Source organism: Taeniopygia guttata, chromosome 1 (assembly GCF_048771995.1).
Source record: "Taeniopygia guttata chromosome 1, bTaeGut7.mat, whole genome shotgun sequence".
In the NCBI taxonomy this organism is placed as follows: domain Eukaryota; kingdom Metazoa; phylum Chordata; class Aves; order Passeriformes; family Estrildidae; genus Taeniopygia; species Taeniopygia guttata.
In genome coordinates, this window is record NC_133024.1 from 35,889,097 (window position 1) to 35,909,003 (window position 19,907).

The following is a 19,907-nucleotide window of genomic DNA, read 5'->3' on the forward strand; positions in this document are numbered from 1 at the left end:
CACATAGGTTAGGAAGAAGGAAGGTCCTGTTAGGCAATTAGTGCTACCCAGAGATGCTCCCCTCAGTTTCTCCCTTGTGCTGGTACTGGCCATCACACAAAAGAATAATAAATCAGATCCACGGCTTTATCTCACCTAAACTATCCCAGAACAGATGAAAATAAAGGGGAGGTTTGATTTTTAACCAAATCAGTTCTTTACTCCTGCTTATGGCATGGTTGTGCAAATGCTTACAAGGAAAGTGCTGACAAAGAAGTAGAATAAAATCCTTACTGTGTCCATGAGGGTCCAGAGTGACCATGAGCCTTCACCAAAAGGTGACTGTAGTCCTCCCACTAGGCATACCCTCTTGTTCCTTGTTGTATGGCAGAAATTCATACAGAGGAACTGAACCCTCTTCTTTCCCCTTCACCTTTCTCTCATCTGTTCTTCATCACAAGGTAAAACACACTGGATTAAGTTTTTTGTTAAATCTTCCTGAAGGGATAGTTTACACTATAAGCCAGTGCCTCTGAGGTGGCTCAATCTCAGAAATGGATATTTATGGTCTGGTTTCTCCTCTTACACTCAGTCAAGAGTACCTCTGCTCATGTCCGTGGTAGCACACTTGGGAAATGGCCCTTAAAAGGATGCTTTGCAAAATGATAAAGTGAAATGCCAACTCTTATTTTTTACTCTTCTTTTTCTAGATTTTACATTTCCTTCCTGTGAGCAGCATTTTTTTCAGAGTGCACAATACTATCTGAAACAGTAGGAAGGAACCCAGCCTACATACAGCAATGCTTTTATACTCTGCCTGGTATTTCCCACTGGCAGCATAAACCCAGTTATTTCTTGGCTCATCCTTTCATTAGTTATAATCCCATTGCATATATTATTCATAAAATAATATTAATTCATATTTTCAGTAAGAATATATATATTGGTGGCCTTTTTTTAATCATCTTCAAATCAATCTTATTTTCCCACCACTCATTAAACCAAGGTGGGGTTTTTGTTTGGGTTTTTTAATTAATTTTCCACTATGGCTCATTTAATTTCACTTTGTATAACCTGGTATGTATGGAGCAGAACAAAAAAAAACACTTGAGTATATTTATACACAATTAAATAGAAGTGATAAATCCATGTCTTTAATAGATGGCTTTAATTTTCACCATATCACACTAAAATATTCTGCAAAAGCTAAGTATATTTTCCCTGAATGAAAAATTTAAACTGACAAAGCATCTACATACCAGGTGGGCGTCTTTAATACATTTTACCAATACCAATACCTTGGAACCTATTAGAACTGATACACACTAGCTTGATTAAGCTTATCAGCAGTTACAGTGACCTGTATACAGATCTATAGAAAAAAATTAAATAAAATCGAGACTCCATGCTTTGCAGTGGTATAACCTAATTCTTAGGGGTGTCAGAGTTTGGTACAAACTGGCCCCACAGCTGAGGTCCCATTCTCCTACAGTGTCTCTGGTATGAATTTAGGTAAGTTATTTTTACCCTCTGCCTGTTTTGTATAGAGTAAAATGAGTCCTGCAAGAGACTCTAAGAATTTTTCAATATGCAGGAAAAATATTCTTTGCCTTTATGATTTTTTGGGAATCCTATTACCTGATTAACTTCCTTAGCTATTTTTGCATCAAACATGGCTTCTGACTGAATCAGAGCTTAAGTGACAGTGAATTTATCATGCCTCATGATAAATTTTTCCAAGGTTTCAATACAAACCTGAGCCTTATTTTAATCTACAGTTGCATAAATCCAACCCCTTCTACAATATTAAAATTCTGTTTCCTACCACAAAAATAATCTTTGCATAGGGTGTTGATTATCATAATCTAGTAATTACTTTGATGTTACACCCACTACAAAATAATTTCTACTTTGAAAATGAATTTCAGAGAGACTGAGCCTCTCTGAGCACTAAATGTGAGACAGGGCATCTTCCAAAATTCAAATTATTCTCCAATCTCTTTCAGTTCTTGGACCTTTTATTTAGGACTTTCAGTTTGGGCACTTGGATTTCTTCAAGAGAAGGAAGAAGTCTTCCAAATGCAAACAGTATTTTCTCTAATCTAGACAGAAATATTTTATTCTGTCTAGATTATTATTATTATTATTTATAATTATTATTTATTATTAAAATATTATATTTTTTAATCTGCCCAATGCCTTTAAATAAAAACTACCCTTTCCAAGTCAGCTTTGCTTGCTGGGGAGGAAATATAAAGGGTATTAGGGCTATCAGGAGACTAACCTCTATTTAATTTACTTTTTTTCCATGTTTTAAATTTCTATTTCTTAAGCTTTGATTGCCTGTTACCCTCCTAGGTAGACCTATCATCCTCAAGGATTTACGGTTTATTGCTGTTAATCTCAGGCCAGGTTCTCTCCTTTTCCACTCTTTGAATAAAATTCCTGACAACTTTTGGTTAGCTGTTCCCTTCTTTCCTTTGTCCCGCCTTGTCTTCCCACCACGCTCACATCCCATCTGCTCCCATAGCACTGCCAACATCTCCCGAGTGATGCCAGTCTAGCTGGAATTGCAATGCTAAAAAATCCTCTGGAAAATATCACTTCCAGCTATACAAATAGCTACTGAACTGCTTGCTCTCTTTGTCTAGATGCTAAGGAAGGAAAAGTAACCAACCAGTCTTCTGCAGGAGCCAGAGAGATTTCTCTCCTTCTCAACTAAACTTATGTCCAGTACTCTTTTTTTTTTTTTTTTTTTCAGAGAATTAGTATGGTGACTGGATATAACAAAGCCTGATCTGAACTTTGATGTCCTTTTTGTTGCCTTTAGTTAAATTATGTCAAGAAAGGGAAGTAATATGGAATAAAATGGCCATGAAGATTCCCTTACCTCATGGTCCTGCATTTTTAGGCTCTCATGTCCAGGGAAGGATGCAGCGGTTTATATGAAGAGAACATAAGAGCAGTAGTTTGACAAAATAATGAACAATTTGAGGGACATAAGGTCTGCTGCTTTGCCACAAACCTGGATTTTCTACCAGGAGTTTTGTCACTACATGAAGTGACCAGCTATTTACCCCAGCATTTTGTCTCTCTGCATGTAGCATTTACTCTGCAGACCTAGGCTCTTCCAAGACTGCAGCTTCCGAGAAAAGAACAGGAAACAACCACCCATTTTCAAGATGTTATTTGCGTAGGGGAAGAAAAGAAAAACTTCAGTCAACAGTAAGCAGATCAACATCTGATGATGGGAACACTGATTTCTTTGTGCCAAGGAAACCACATGCCTGTTATTGGATTAAACAACTGTCTCTGTAGATCAAGGCACATGGAAGAATTGCACTTATCCATCATAGCTGTTCAGATGTGTTCTCTTTGCCTTCAGGAAAGGATAGCCCTGCATGACAGAGAAAACATTTGATGCTAACTGCCTTAAATATAGTCAGGGCTGGAGAAATCACCTTATCTGAAGAAAAAGGTATTCTACAATGTTTGACTCAGTGGTCACTCTGAGACAAAGGACAGCATGATTGCTTTCTCCAAATACACTTTTTTTTTGGCCCAAATCTTTTCAATTAAGTCCCCAAGGACAGGAGCACTGTGCCAGTGTCACCACCTGGCTGACAGCAAAAGCCATATGCTACTTCAGGATTTCAGTTTTCCATAAAAATGTATTCAGGGAGCTAATGGACTTGGCTGGGGAGTCATAAAATGTAACTCTCTGATATGAAAAGGCTTATGGTGTCCAAGGAGAACCATTTGTAGTTTACCAATAGAAATACAGATGAAGTTGTGCCCTGTCCATGGATTTTTCTCCCCAACTAGATGTCATTGGGAGTTTTCTTTTTCCATTAAGCTGGGAAACTGTTCCTGAAAAGCAAGAGTAAGGTTCTTCTTCCATGACTTACAAAATATGGGTCAGGAAGGGAAAAGGCAGTGCCCCCAGAAGTGCCCCCTTAAAAGGAGGAATACAAACAGATGAAGTACATGTAAAAAATATTACTGATATACTACATCTGTCAATTTTCTCACACAAAATTTCAAAAATCCATGAACACTCTCTTGAAAATACAAATCACCATGTGTTATCTGGCCAGGAGAAAATAGTGTTTTGAGTCCATCTTACCAAACAAGCTGAGAACAAGCCTTTAAATTGAAATAATAAATGCAACTTCACCCAATCATTTTAATAGCAAGCAGAATATGATCCTAATCTTTCAAAGTGTCAAATAAAACCCAAAAGCAAAAAAACAAAGACTACTAAAAGATAAATGCACATGCCTAGCTGTTCTGAGTGAAATAAAAGAAAATGTGACTCTTAAAGCTTTAAAGAATGTTTTTGAGATTTCTATGATGGTTCACAGATATGTTCAATGAAAGAGATTTCAGCCAAGATTATAAAATCTTGTGCCAGCTAATGGAGAGAACTGTTCCCAAACAACTCAAGGAATTGTGCAACACACTGTGTGCATCAGCAAAACTCATCACATCAGGATTTAGAGGTATATGAACCTAAAGATCAGCTGCAAGGGCAGGCAATTCAATGCTCCTGCTACTGCTAAGCAAAGCTTGATACCTCATGTGGGAACCACGCTACAATTGAAGGAATCCAAAATAACATATGTTCATTTCCATGGAAATGGTTTGCATTTGCATTCTGCTTGAAAGTTTACTGGCCTAAGGATTCTTATTAAAACCTCTTACGCAACAGCAACACTTAACTCATGCAGCAAGGATGCTGCATTTCAGGGTATTTCATGCCAAGCTGTTATAGGCAAATGATGAGTTTTAGCTCTAAACCTTGTGCTCATCAGCCCTCCAAATTTTAAGATTGTGCCTGCTCAGCATTTTCTAAAAATCAGGCCCCAGGAAGTACTTCAGATTGAGCATTCCAAAGTTAGGGTATGGATCATCACCAGACATTAAAAACCTGATCCAAGTCCTACCTCTGCCTTCTTAAAATATTAGCATATTCCCACAACCAGAGTATCTCTGCACCCCTAACAACCTTGTGCTGCTGAGAAGAGCTATCTCAGCTCCCATCTACAACTGCTAGGAAAATAAGGCTCTGATAATCAGGGTGCTTTATCCAAGGTAAGAGTAAAAGCCAGGCAGGGAAAAGATTAAAGTACAACATTTCCCCACATTTCACCCCTCCTCAAGCTAAATTACTCCTTTATATTCTATGTGGTTTTTTGTGATTACTGAATTTCTTCATGCTGTTCTCCAAAGATTACAGAGTTTCTGTTCAAACTTTCTTGAGATAATGCCAGCTGAAGTCTTCATATTGTTTAAACTTACCCATCTGAAAACTTCAACTAAACATTATTATTCGGATAAGAGTTTTTCCAGACAGGACTGGTGAAATTAACTGAAGAAGAGAGAGACAAATGAAGATTTTAATCAAAATTAATACCTGCATTTTAAAGTGTAGACAAGGTGTATGATCACAGTCATGTTTTAATTTATTTGAGTTTTTGATCCTAAAAAGAGAACTAAGATTTTGGCCCTACCTTTACTTTGATGAGTATGACAGGGCTTTAATTTGGTGGGCTACGCGGAGTGTTTCCCAATATTTCTGCCCAAAAATAAGAGGTAGAAATCTGCTGGCAGAATTCCTTGATAACCTGCAGAGATCCTCCTACCCCTGAGCACTTGCGTTTAGGGACTGTATTTCTGAGATAAACTGAGTCCCTGAGCAGTCCCTGAGGGGGAACAGGGGAGGCAAGTCCATGTCCTGCGGTCAGTGGCTAGTGTTGAGGTGGAGCAAATGTTGAGCTAAGATCTCCATTAAAGCACAACTTGCAAGTCCATTTAGACAATTTCTATCCATTATAACTGATAAATGAATCCCAGACCCCTTCCTGAGCCCGATGTTGATAACTACTCCCACCAGTATCTTTGGATTTAGTATGGAGTTCTCTTTCTTCATGCAGAAGATACCTGCATCTGTTTGCCCTGCAGCATTTTCCCACATTCCCTATTCCAACCTGGCACACTCAGGCGAATAAACAAAAAGGGATCAGAGAAAGGATTTGAGGATTAAAAGTGAAGAGTTGACCAGACAAAGCTCAAAGGGAGGAGAACTGAGAATGTTTTGGAAGGTTCTTAATTTTGCTTTCCGAACACGTTCAGTAGTTAAGTTGAAAATGCCATTATATACTTCCCCTACTGCAGCCTTTAAACTTTCTGTATCCAAGTTAAAGAGCAGACACACAGCCCTGTGGTGACAGACAGCTGATGGAAGACATTTTGGAAGAGTCATATGGAATGGAGCAGCTGAGGCTGGAGGTGTGGGGATCAGCTTCTACGGGTTTTACATGGCAAGGTTTTGGCAATTAGGGGGCTACAGGGTTGGCTTCTGTCAGAAGGCGTCAGAAACTGTTTCAGCTGGCTGCAAGATAGATCTGACACTGGACAAAGCTTGACATTGGCAGTGCCTCTGGGATAATATATTTAAGAAGAGGCAAAATAAAACTGCACAACAGCTGAGAGAAAGGTGTTAAACAACAGAGCCAGCACTAAGGTCAGTGAAGAAGCTCTGGCTGGAGAAAGACACTTTACTGACAACTAACCTGCTTTGTCAGCTTATCACTTTTTCCTCAGATGTTTCCACTCCTTTGGTGATGTCCAAAGAATCAAGATGTAACTCATACTTCATTGAAAACCCTTGTTAAGAAATTAGAGGAACAGGAGAGAAGCAGCTCAAAACAAGACTATTCAACTAGCTACATTCATACAACTAGCTACAAGTGTTTCTGAGAGTGAGGTATTTAATCCATTTCTCTCTATTCCTCATAACCCACCCATAACTGATGAGCACAGTAAGAGAGTGATTTACATTTGTTGAATTTGAAAGCAGATTCAGACTCTTTGCAGCAGGGCAGGCATTTTCTTTTTGCAGGCTTGCACAGGAACTCAGCACTGAAGTGGATAACCCCAAATTTGGAAATTTGGAAAGCATTACACACAAACACGAGACATTGCATGCAACTCTGTCTTCAGCATTTAGAAAAAACCCATCACTTTATTTTAATCTTCAAGAAGAAAATTTCTGCTAATCCCCATCATTAATTAACATGCTTTCTCTTCCACAGCATTTTTGAACGATGGTTAAGAAGACACAGGCCCATGCTAGAAGTATACCCAGCAGCTCATGCACCAATTGGGCACAATCGAGAAAATTACATGGTCCCCTTCATTCCTCTTTATAGAAATGGAGAATTTTTCAAATCCTCAAGAGAGCTGGGGTATGACTATGAATATCTGCAAGAACCAGGTAACGTCATAATTTTGGGTAAAAGTGGAAATGTAAAATTTGTTGCCTATAACCTGTGAGAAGATAAAAACCATATGAGAAGATAAAAAATCCTTCTAATTCCAGATTTTTTCCTGAACAGAATCCCTAATTGCACCTGCTTGTTCTCACATTTCTGGTTTTATATATGTGATGGGCGAGCAACTGGATCATGGGTCAGGCACAAAGGGTCACAGGAAATGGGGTGACATCAGACTGAGGACCTGTCATTAGTGGGTTCTGCAGGCCTCCATGCTCAGTCTTGTGCTCTTCAACATCTTCATAAATGACTTGGACACAGGACTGGAAGGGATAGTAAGCAAGTCTGGCGACTATACAAAACTAGGAGGAGCTCTTGGCTCCCCTAAAGGCAGAGAGATCTCAGCAAATTAGAGGACTGGGCAATCACTAATCATATAAGGTTCAAAAAAGGGGAAGTGCAAGATTCTGCACCTGAGATGGGGCAATCCTGGATGTATGGACAGACTGGGGAATGAGATGCAGAAAATACTTAGTCCAGGTGCTGGAATATAAGCTCATGAAACAGCCAGGTCAAGACCAGAAATAGATAAACATATTTTTCAGAAATTAGTTTCCTAAACTTGTCTTATTGCTAGAATTGTACAACTCAGACAAAGTGGCAAATATCATGACTTTTAGGAATTCTGAATCCTGAAACTGTACTGCAAGAGGAAGGAAATGGTAAAATACTTACCATCCAATAATTAATTTCTTTTGCCTCTTGGACTCTTGCCTTTTCCCAGGAGAGCACATAGTCCTCAGAAAAAGGAAATCTTATTAAATTCTGCCCATGTTTTTAACAGAGGTAAGGAAAGTAGTTCCTTAATTATTCTAAAAGATCAACACAATGAATGAAATTCAACCTTGTTCAGAAAGTCCAGATAATCCTCAGTTGTCATTCAACCCCTTGTTAATCTCGCTGAGAAGAAGCAAGCTTAAGCTATTTCTTATCTGAAGGGAAGAACTGGTTACAAATGCAAAATGTTTGGACTCTCAAATTACAGACACAGATTTTCTCACTCCAGTGTATAAATACAGACTCCTTAGGAGAAGAGAAAGTCTGTGACTGGCAAACAGGAAATACTGGACAAGTAGGAAACATTTATGAAAGAAAAAAAGGTCAGTAAAAAAGATCTGGTTCGTCAAGAAAAGGCAGCATTTCTGCAGATCTTCCAGATAAGGAAGAAGAAGTAGGGCAGAGGAAGACAGAATGAGAAATGAGCACATAAGATGTGGCCCAATCCTATTCTCAAAACCTGTCTTGTTTCCTCTTAAAGAAAGTGGTCTGGGGGCAATTTTGTTGGTTCTGGGTTGACAGGTGGACTAGATGGCCTTGGAGGTCTCTTCCAAAGTGGATGATTCTGTGACTCCGAGAAGACCTGCAGTTCTGAGTTACAGTACCAACAATTTAGAAGAGATGAAGTAGGATTACACAGAGCATGGGGAGGCTGGTTACAAGAAATAAAACTTGGAAAGAATGCAATGAAAAATGGCTTTTTAATGCTAAATTTTATTGCTGTTGTGTCCCTGAGGAAAACTGGTAAAGCAAAGCAAATCAGTGTACAAGAGTACAGAGTTTTAATTGCAGCTTCATTTATTTTCATCTATATGACAGTGCCGAAGCAGAAGTGGTGTCAGTGTGTATGGAAATCCATCCCTCAGGACTCCAAGGCACATGTCCCAGTGTAGCTACTGGGGAGCTGCTCTGGGCAGAAGCTGGAGCAGACACCAGCTTTCCCTGACACGAGAACCATGAGCTGTAAAATGACCACAAGCTGCAGAGTTGCCTGAAAACAGACATGAGTTAGCATCAATAACAGAGATTTGAAAGACTAACGGCACCACCTAAAAATACCTGTCAAAAGAAATTACTCTGCTAAGAGATGTTTCGAGAGCTATATTTCAGCACCTGGATTAAGATTTTTTTGTATTTTTTTTCCTTTTTTCAGAAATGAAAACAGATAAATTTACAGATGCAGTCTTGACTTTTGCCCAGTAAATCTCCCTCTCCCACTGGGAAGAGTTTTATAGAATCACAGAATCATTTAGATTGGAAAAGAACTTCTATGATCATGAAGTCCAAGCATAAAACCAGCACTGTCAATCCCACTAAACCATACCCAAGCACCACATCCAAATAATTTTTGAACACTTTCAGGGATGGTGACTCTACTACTTCCCTCAGCAGCCTGTTCCAGTGCTTGACAATATTTCCATTAAAAAAGATTTTCCAAGCTGTAATAATGAGGAGACTGATGAAATCTGTAGGAGCTGGGAACTTTTCACCACTACAAAGACAAGTAACCATGCCTTAAAGCTGACTGAGGGACTCCATAACTTGAATCTCCCTAGCTCATCTTTCTAGTTTTGATTGTGGAAGTCTCACAGGTATTTCTTGTGAACACCCAGAGGTACACAACCAGTGAACAAAAAATCCACAAGAAATGGAAGAAACCAATATCCCACTCCCACTTCATGCCTAGTTTAAAGACTTCTCTATCAGCCTGGCTAATTCCTGGGCCATGATTCTTTTCTCCCTCTGACTCAGGTGTACCCCATCCAACATGAGCAGGCCTGGTGCTGTGTAAGCCACCCTGTGGACAGAAACCACAAAATTCCAGCTATGCCATCAACCTCTTGGCCATGTATTGGTCTGTTGAGTTTTCCTATTCCTTTCAGTATTTTCCCCTAGTACTGAAGGGATCAAGAATACTATCTGAACTTCTTTAACTGCCCTGAAGCCCCTTAAGATTGCCCTGGGGCCTTCTCCTTCAGTCTCACCCCTATCCACCTAGAATAGTAATAGAGGGTAGTCAGGGGGCCACACCAAATCAGGCAGCTTCTGGCTACATCCCTTCCCCAGGCCCTGGGAGGCAGCGACTTTTCAGAGCACAGTGCATGTAACAGCATATTCTTGGAAGTACCATGACCCAAGAGGATATATGGATTGTTTTTCTGGGCACCAGTGAAAATGCAAGATAACAGGAAGACATTCACAGGATTTGTGGGGGTACATTCTAAATATGGTTGAGTACATCTAAATCAGTCCAGATGCATAAAGAGCATTCAGAAATAAACCACCACAGGAGCTGCTAGAGAAGGTGCCCATAGAGGTGCTTTTTCTTTCCCCTACTAGCTAGTAATTACTGCTAATAATGGTCTTAGGACTAATAATTGGGAGATGTGGATTCCAAATCCTCCTTGGCCCAAGCAGACAACTATTTCTATTTTTCAAATTCAAGTCAGCATGTTGTTGGATGCATTTTGAACAGGTTTCTTTCCAGTCTCTGCTGTGAAGTGAGAGCCCTGTATGGCAGGGTTTTCATAACTCATTAAGCCATAGCAAGAAAAACAGACACACACACACACACACACACACATTCATATCACAATGCAAGAAGGCAGCTGATCATCTGACAGTGAGAAGCTGCCCTGGATTCACCAGAGAAAGAGGATTTGTTGTGCAGAATGACCACAGAATAGTTGTCTACTGCCTCTCCCCACAAGGGAATTGTCAAAGCAAGTAGTTCACCACAACATCTGGTTCAGGAAATCCCTGACCTGCAAACTTTTGTAGGCTGGGTTAAGTATTTTGTGAAGGCATTGTAATAGATAACCTTTTCTTAAGCTGTCTCTAGTGTTCTGCCTCAGTTATTGTTGCCAAAGGATGCTGAACTAGCAGGACCTTTGCTCATACAGTAAACTTATTGGGTTACAGTCTGAAGTCTTGACAAAACCATGAGGATTACTGGGGACAGAGAACTCTGCCAGTGTTGGACATGAAGATTGAGAAACAGACTATCAGGGCTGAAGAGATTTGTTTAAAACTATTTGTGGCTCTCAGGCAATTTCTACTACTCTTGCCTCTTTATACTCAGCCTTCCAGTATTATCTATTATAGAACTTCCATAAACTGACAGCACATTGCATCAAGTAAAATAATCTTTTTTTATCTCTTTGATTTTTCAAGCCCTTCAGTCTTTCCAAGACTTTTTGACACCCTATCTTCAGCAAGCCCGTCAGATCTGGGCTTGGTTGGTCGGAGCAGCTGTGTTTGGAGGCATTGTTACTGCTGTGCTCACAGGGCTCATCAGGGCGTGCCAGAAGAAAAAAGGAGAAACTTCTTCAGAGATACAACCCTTGCTCATAGAAAGTGAAGATTACAACAATATAAGTTACCAATCCAATTTCTAGAGGTCTACAGTAACTCAGTCATGTTACTAAGGTGCTAATCAAGCATGCAATGTTTGATTGATGTTTACAAATACCTTGTTGAGGTGTGCTACAGAAGTGGGATGGGCAGTCTCAAGTCTCTTTTAAAAAACTCCAATTTTGTAACATCTTATCAGTTCCACTCCTAAAAAAATCTCCCAGATTCAACATTAGCTATGACGCTACCCAAAGAACACTGTGTATTTCCTATGCTTCATTAAATAATGCTCCTATGAAACCAGACTGGCTTGTGTGGTGGATTTAATGTATAATTCTATTTTATTTGCTTTTTAACAGCCATAAAGAGGGTCCAATTCTGCTGTCCAATCCATGTGTTTGGCACATGGATATAGTGACAGGTGCCTGACTGCATAATTGGTGCTACATTCACTCCGTGTTTCAATGTAAGAGCAAAAAAGAGCCCTTTCATTCAATTAGCAAAATATACAGTGACTGAGCAGACCGACTGTCCCATAGACAAATTTTCTGTTGGTACAGAAGTTTTCCCTCCAGCTCCTATAACGTCTCATAATGTTGTCCTTCACTGAATGCCAGAAGAAAGGAAGCTCAGAAACCACTTCTCACTTGCTTTAAATGCTCACTAGTTGTCTTCTATCCTGCCTTGCATTTATCTGGGAAGCTGGGTGATTTTGAGACAAGGAAACCTGGTCTCACCGTGCCCACCTCTGTTCCACTTGACTTAAAGATTGCTCACATTATGGCTGACTATTGGTTGCTCAGTATGCACAGATTCCACAATGTGAGCCACATGTGACAAAAAGTGTGGTGGGTTGACCATGGCTGGACAGCAGGTGTCCACCAAAGCTACTCTCCTACTGCCCTCCTCATTCTTCCTGGCACAGATATATACAGAAGAGTTCACGCGGCAAGATAAGAACAGGGAGAGATCATTCACCAAATACTGTAATGAGCAAAACAGACTTGACTTGGGGAAATTAGCTGAACTTCAATTTCCTGCCAACTGAAAGTCAGAATAGGATAATGAGAAACAATTATAATAATTTTAAAAATACACCTTCCCCAACCCCTCCCTTCTTCCCCAGGCTCAATCCAGATTTCTCTACATTCTCCATGCCAGCAGCACAGGGGGATGGGGAATGGAGGTTGTTACATCTAAGCTGTAAAGACCCATTCAGGTCTTAGAGGGAGGGAGAATGAAAATCCTGTAAGTTCCCAGGGGTTTCCCAGAAAGAGTCTCCTTTTGGAGTCTGGAGCTTGTATGCTTCTGGGGTCCCCAGTCCTGGAGTTAGAACATGACTGGAATATGTTGGAGTTGTGTACCTTAAAAGTCCCAAATATCCAGCTTTGAGACAGTCTGAATGGCTGTGGCAGTCTGGGATGACTGGCAGAGCTGTGACCCCTGGCTGGGTGCTTGCCCTGACAGAAATGCCACTCTTGTGTTTCTTTAGATGCTTGCTGAAAAAAAGTGTCACTATGCAAAATATTTCAGCGTCAGTAAAGCAATGTCATCCTTTGAAAAGTTGTTCTGATAGAAAAATCCTAACTGTATGAAGCAAGTTTATTTCAGTCTTTTCAGTATTCCATGGTGATAGCATTTTGTTTTCCCACTGATCAAGTTAATTTTTACCAGATGTCACCCGCTTGCAAAAGATGTGGCCAACAAGTCATTTCTGATTCAACTCTTCACTGTTCATGTCTTCTCCACAGATCATGAGTGTTCCCTGGGCCTCCGTCCTTTGCCATGGCAAATCACCATGTGTGAAAGGATCAGTGTGAAGCTTTGGCTCGTCAGGTTTTCTAAATCCTACTTTTTGGCAGCTCTTGACCCTCCCTTCTTCCTCAAAACCACGGAATGCATAATTTATACTTGTGACCAAAGTCATGACCTATTAGTGAAAGCCTGTTTATGCTTTGCCCAGATCATTTACCAATTCGCAGGTAGGCTTTTTCCTTTCCCTTTTCTTCAGTGAAGGATCTAACAGCCTGTCTTCTTCCCATGGAAGTTTCATCACAGAAAATTCAAACTAGCTCTAACTGCTGAAAGAGAATTTTTATCCCTTTGATATTTGTAGGCTTGCCCCCGAGCAATTTTCCCACTCACCATATGACCCTGAGACCACATCTGCTTTGAGAGGGAACAAAGAACACAGGCCTGTTTCCAACAGTCAGCATGGTCTGTGGCCAGGAATAGATAGCACAGTGTATATCAATTTTAGTAACTAGGACAGAATTTACACAACCAACACCTGCTGGTTCTCTCCATTGTTGTGGTATTTCTGCTCAGACCAGTGGCCTGATGCCAGCTGGGAGTCAAATCCCTTCAGAGGTGTATGTGACTCTGAGCACATGGAACCCCAGATGCTTCTCTTGTCTGGGCAAAGCTGTTTAGGTTCCTTCAGCATGGGAAGCAAACATCGCTGTGCCACGTGTGGACTGACAGCACCTACCTTACAGCAGCTGTTGTAGGACAGGAGAAATTGTCCTGTAGGCATGCCTTCCCTTTGGCTTTTTGGGGACCCTGCATCTTAGCTTGGACCGGCCATTATGTTTTGGATGGGTCAGAAAGAAGGAGAGGGCTCATTTATCACCATGGCACTAAATGTTTTCTTGGCCAGTAGACTTTGTGCTTTTTTGTCTGCAATCTACAAATGCAATGGCACATTCCTTTTCTTCTCATGGTCATGCTTAGGGTTGTGTTTACTTCTGTGCTCAGACATATGTTGAATTAAATGTTTAAGGACCTCTTCCTTCATAAATGCTTCCCTGAGATGGAAGCTGGAGCTGCACTTTTTTTTTTAAATTGGGAATGAGGTAATGCCACGAGGTTGTGCTTGCAATGTGATCTCACCAAACCAGAGTGATCAGAGTTTAAACAAAAACATGTCTTTACCTTTTCCTCTGTCTGGCTAAGATATCTTAAAACAAGAAACTTCCCATTGCCATTAGGCAGCTGGATCAGGTTTGGGGAGTTTTTCCTGACAGGATCAATGCCAAAACCAAGGCATTACAGTACTTGGTGCTTGAAATCTAGATCCTGTGTATGTACACCAGGTAACCACATAAACCTTCACACAGTGGGTATCAAGATCAGGCTTGTACAAAAGTACTTGTTAAATTAGGAGCCCAACAGTTTAAATGTCCAGGGAAGTATTTGCAGCATCATAACCATGTGGTTTCACATAAAAAAATTAAGAAACTTAGAGCATACCTGATAGCTTCATAATAAGGTAGACAGCTTTGAATGTCTCTGCTCTTTACAAGAGACTGTTACATCTGTCAAGTTTTTAATTTTCTAGCTTGGTCTCTTACTTTTTCAGACTTTAAGAGTCACATTTAGTCAAAGCAAGACAATAAACAGCTGTCAGTCTTTTTCATTCTATTCTTCCTTCCACATTTTATCCAAATTTGTATTTTTAGCACCTGGTCTCTCCATTGAGTTAAATCTGTAATTCACCATCTGTGTATCCACATGTATATGGATGTAAATTTTGAATCAGTCTCCATAGTGAGCTGAAACTGGCAGCAATGAGACCTTGTCATTAAAAATGGCCTCTAACTGTAATTTTTGTAATAAGCTTTGAATGAGATATAAAATAACTCTTATAACTACAAAATCAACTTATTTCTGCATATTCATCCTCCATCCATTAGGGTTTTTGGTATCCCATTTCATAAAAGGACATGTTCCCAGAGTTCTGTCAATTACCTCCTTCCCTGGGGAGCATCAGAATTCACATGATACCAAAAAGTTCTGGAAATCTGATCAATTAATAAAATATGTAGAAAAACAAGCACTATCCCCCACATACAGGATAAAAAATCCTCTGAAACAAGAATTTGGCAGCAAACATTAATTCTGGACCCTTGCTGTGGCTTAGCACTTCCAATCACGCCCCTTCATGAAACTTGATTCGCTCTCCTTTCATCCCAGACTGCTCTATCTTACCTGACCAGAAAAGGGATCCCTGGGGGTTCAGTGGTGAGACTGTCCCACAGTTTTGAGGCTGGTATAGCAGTGGTGATGACAGGCATGGTGGTGTATGTACAGTAATGTGCACACAGATTTTTAAAGGAACTTGGGTATATAAAAGCATCTCCCTGCTTTTCTTCACTGTTTTCTAGGAAAAGAAACATTCTCAGGCAATAAGAAGCAAATAAGGTCAATTACATATTGTCAACAAATTTTTGCATGTTTTCCTGTAATCAAAACAATGTTAATAATGCTTCTGGCTTGAATTTGCTTCTGGTTTCTTGGAAAACTTAAGCACAACCATTTCAATGTGCTACATTTTCAAACTGGTGTACATCTTCCCAAGCACTTTTGACAGCAATGCCATAAATATAAATAGCCTGCAGAGCCTCTTAACTCTTAGGGCAGAGCCATGAACAAGGCTTTCATTTGCCTTGCATACAAATACAACTTTCCTTGTAATCAGGTTCTGTTTTTCCCCCAGTGACTAACAATAGGACACTACATTTATGTCTTCACTCACCTTCATTCCTTTGTGCAACCTATCACAAATAAATAGTTTATACACACCACATAAAAAATATATATTTCTGGAAGAAGTGCTAAAAGCTTAAGTTCTTTGCATATGACCCCTTCATGCAAAGGCAGTAACACAAAAAAATTGCTGGCTATTCTGTCACAGAGCTGAACGTATCAGGAAGGCATATTAAAAGCTTGAAGGCCTGGACCATTTTCTCATAAATTTATGGGAGATTGGCAAGGTGGTGTTCTGCTAAATTTACTACGAACTGATTACCTTGTCAAATGACCTGTATGAAATAAGCACATGGTTAAATAGCCCAAAAAATACCAAATTATCAAAATGACAGTATTTGTACACAGAAATACTTAATGGTGCAATTACCAGAAAATGTGATTTTTTAATAAAACTGAAGCACCACACACATCCCAGAGTAACAGAGCTACTAGTCATCAGCTGATAGCAAAATACATATACTCATAGCAAAAATAAAAATACTGAAATAACTGTAAACTCACTATAATACCAAAAGTAGTGCAACATGTGTGCACATTTGTAGACAGGCACTATAAGTACTTTTTCCAGCTCCCCTTTTATCTGGATGATGTTACAATTATTTATAACAAAAGCAAGTGAATGTAAGATTTCTCAAGTCAGAACAGCGGCAATTTGTTTGAAGTTTCATCTTGCCAGTTAATACCAGTGACCACTGAAGATACAGACCACTACAGAATTTAGGCTCCATGTCCTCTTTCACATCATCATGGAGTTGAGATGCTGCTTTAAAATTAACTTTAGTCTTTTAATTCTATAGTCTGTGGTCTCAATTATTTAATCCAGAGAGCTGACTTTCAAAGCATCAACCTCCTATTAATATTCAGGGAGAACAAGACTCTCAACAACTCTCATTTGAGAGCAGAAATGAAAACCAGGCTTTTCTGTCTTCCTCACAGCTACTTCAGAAAATCAGCTCACTTCTAATCAGAAAGACTCTTCCCTGTTAGTGAAACTAATATGCTTAAATCCAAAAGTCTAGACACCGGGTCTTAAAAGTGGTGGCCTTTTGTCTCATCCTAGGAGCCATGGCACCCCAAAGCACCGAACAGGGATGTCTGCAGGGAGGCTGTCACTTCAGAAATTGTCTGGGCAATTGTCTTAGCAGTCTGGGCACAGACGACTGAATTGTGAAAACTCTGCAGTCATCCTAATTAAGGTGACATTCTCCTACAAGAGGACATACTACTTAAAATGTTACAGGAAGGCTTGTTTGCAAAATTAATCTGTAGAGAGATCAGAACTGTGGTCTAACAAAATTAAGTTTCAGGTAAACCAGAAAACAGTTTTGAGGAGAAAGACAAGCTGCTGGTTACTTAGATCATCAGTCATCAATTCACAATGGACAATTTCAGATTAGAAAGCACAGTGTTATTAAGGTCAGTCTAATGCTTATGCATATCCTAACTAAAAACCAGAAAGACAAATGATAAATAATGGAGCCATTAAATTCACAGGAATTAAATTTGGGAGGAGTCAGAAAATAGATGAGAAATACAGATTATTTGAAGTCATCTTACTTACAAAAAATGATGATGGGTTTTCGGGAGAAACAATCCAAGTTGTTGCATTGATTACAAATTATTCCTGTGTGCCACTCTTCAGCCCTCCTGTAACATCCACATGCCTGCAATGCACTTTTGCACAAATTTATGGCAAAGCATCAGGTTCCCTGCTGTGAACAAGGCTATGGCTGGATTGCACAGCTGCTCCCCAGATTTCAGAGGCTGGTAGGACGAGCAAGGGGTTGCTTATTCCTTTTATTCCAGTATTAGAATCAGGAATAGATGAGGAATCACCTGTGTGTAGTCCTCAGATGGTTTCAATTTTTCAAATGCTCAAATAGTATTCTCAAATGGTTCTTCAGCTGAGATAATTCAGGACAGGGGAGGCAGTTCATATCTAGCCAACACCCATACTTACAGCCCATATCATGCTGTATTCTCCAAATAAATGAATATGTTCCCTGTAACACCTATGGAGGGAAAAAATCACTTTTGAAATGACTTTGTATCCTGAAAGGCAAAAATCCAAGTCAGGTGTATCAGATCTCCCTGGAGAGCCTTCAAAGGTTTGCACATCTGCCCCCTGACAATGTGAGAAGGGTGTTCATTTTCATTTACCTGAGATTTGGTCCATTAAATAGCTTAGATGCATGTGAGACTGGTGCTCAGGTCAGGCAGGCAGCTGCTGCTGAGCCCACAGCTGCTCATTTTCTCTCTAGAAAAGTTCACAGTTTACTGTGAGCAGTCTTTGCCTACTATTGCCTATCCTTCTGCTCACATCCTTATCAAGAATTTGTCATGGTCCATGATGCCCATATAGCGTTGAAGGCAATGAGAAGGAAGAAGTTTTTCTCTTCCATCAGCAAAACAGCAGACTGCAATACTTACTTTGTTGTCCATTGTAAGAAGAGTTTATTATTTGCAGCAGCATTTTCAGCCAGGTTTTGTCAAAAAAAAAAAAAAATTGTGTTCCCTTTTCCATAATCTTTTTGCATGAACATTGAGATTTCGCTCTTGACCAAATGCATTTGTGAAATATATAGTTTCCCATAAAAACTCTCCAAATATCAGACAGAAAATCAGAGCACGAGAGCCAAAACATATTTTGCCAAACCTCATTACTTGGCATGGGGAAGGTGAGTGGGAAAGGACATTCCTCATAATGAAAAACACCATCATAATTTTTGAAAATATAAATATTTTCCTCTGATAACTCTGCCCTGCCTGTCACTGACCCTGCATTTAGTATAAGTAAGCACTTTTGCAGTTGCACAGACCAGGAACTTCTCTAAATTGCAGCTGTTAGATTTCCCTGTAAGTTTTTAATTTAATAGCTAAAATTAAATAAATAGGAAGGAATACCCACAGGAGTTTGTTGGGCTTTTTTCGGGGTTTTTTGTGGTTTTTTTTTTTCTTTTTTTTTTTAATCTTGCTGCTTTTAAACTCCTTTTTCTGGAGGCATGGTATGTTTTCACATCATTGTATCACCACCTCTCTGTAATGAGAAAGTAAAAAACACAACTCTGAGATCAAGATATCCTATATATCCTTACTTCTCAAAAATAAATTACCCAGAACTTTTAACAATTCTGAAAAAACTCAGAGAAGTCTGCATACCTGTATTGATCTATGTTTGAAGTGAAGGTTTCCTATAAAAACCCACAACACTGCCATATGCAGAAATGATGAGGCAGACAGCCCCCAGAAGATTTTTGTAGGAAGTGGGTGTTTTAGTCTGCAGTGCACCCAACAGACCCCTAAATACATCACTGGGAAGTGAATTATGAGTTTTAAACCAGTTGTTGCCGATTTGTTGTAGAATCTGCAGTGTCATGAAGATCATAATAAAATAGCAGCTCTCAGATTAATATCTATGAAAAGCAGCATGGTCTGAGCACACTGTGAAATACTTCACCAGAGCAAGCAGAATAAAGCAAATGCCCAGAGCACATATCAGTGTCAGGCACTCAAGTGTTGGCACAGGTGGGGAGGATTTCTTCACACTTCTGATATGGGAATGAACTTTGCTCATCACTGATTTTGATGGGCCAGAATTAGGCAGATGCTCCTTTCTCCTTACACTGTGCTCTAAACAAAGACAGAGTGCAGTGGAGTGATAATCAGCTGACTTCCAGTGTGTGTGATGACGAGGATGAGATAATGTATTCTGCTTCTAAGGTGGTCTCACAGCATCAAATACACACAGAGTAAGCACGTGCCTCACGTTCTAAGGCAGAAAATTACTGTGGGTGACTAAACAAGGGCGCCTAGTACAATTCTGGTACTTTGGGTATCCTACCCAACTTCCTGCTGCCATGCCAGAGGATCCTGTGTCTCCTGCAGCTTATCTGTGAATCCTGTGTGGAT

The 19,907-nt window shown here is 39.8% G+C and overlaps 1 protein-coding gene across 1 annotated transcript in view; it reads left to right on the plus strand.

Moving 5' to 3' along the window:
- The window catches only part of TYR (tyrosinase), a 42,610-nt gene extending 30,858 nt beyond the window's left edge, over positions 1-11,752 (plus strand). The window contains exons 4-5 of the mRNA XM_002186685.7: positions 7,077-7,258; positions 11,268-11,752. Of these exons, the coding sequence (XP_002186721.2) occupies positions 7,077-7,258; positions 11,268-11,491 (406 nt within the window). The 3' untranslated portion in view covers positions 11,492-11,752. The remainder of the gene's footprint in view (positions 1-7,076; positions 7,259-11,267) is intronic.
- The last annotated feature ends 8,155 nt before the right edge of the window (positions 11,753-19,907 follow it).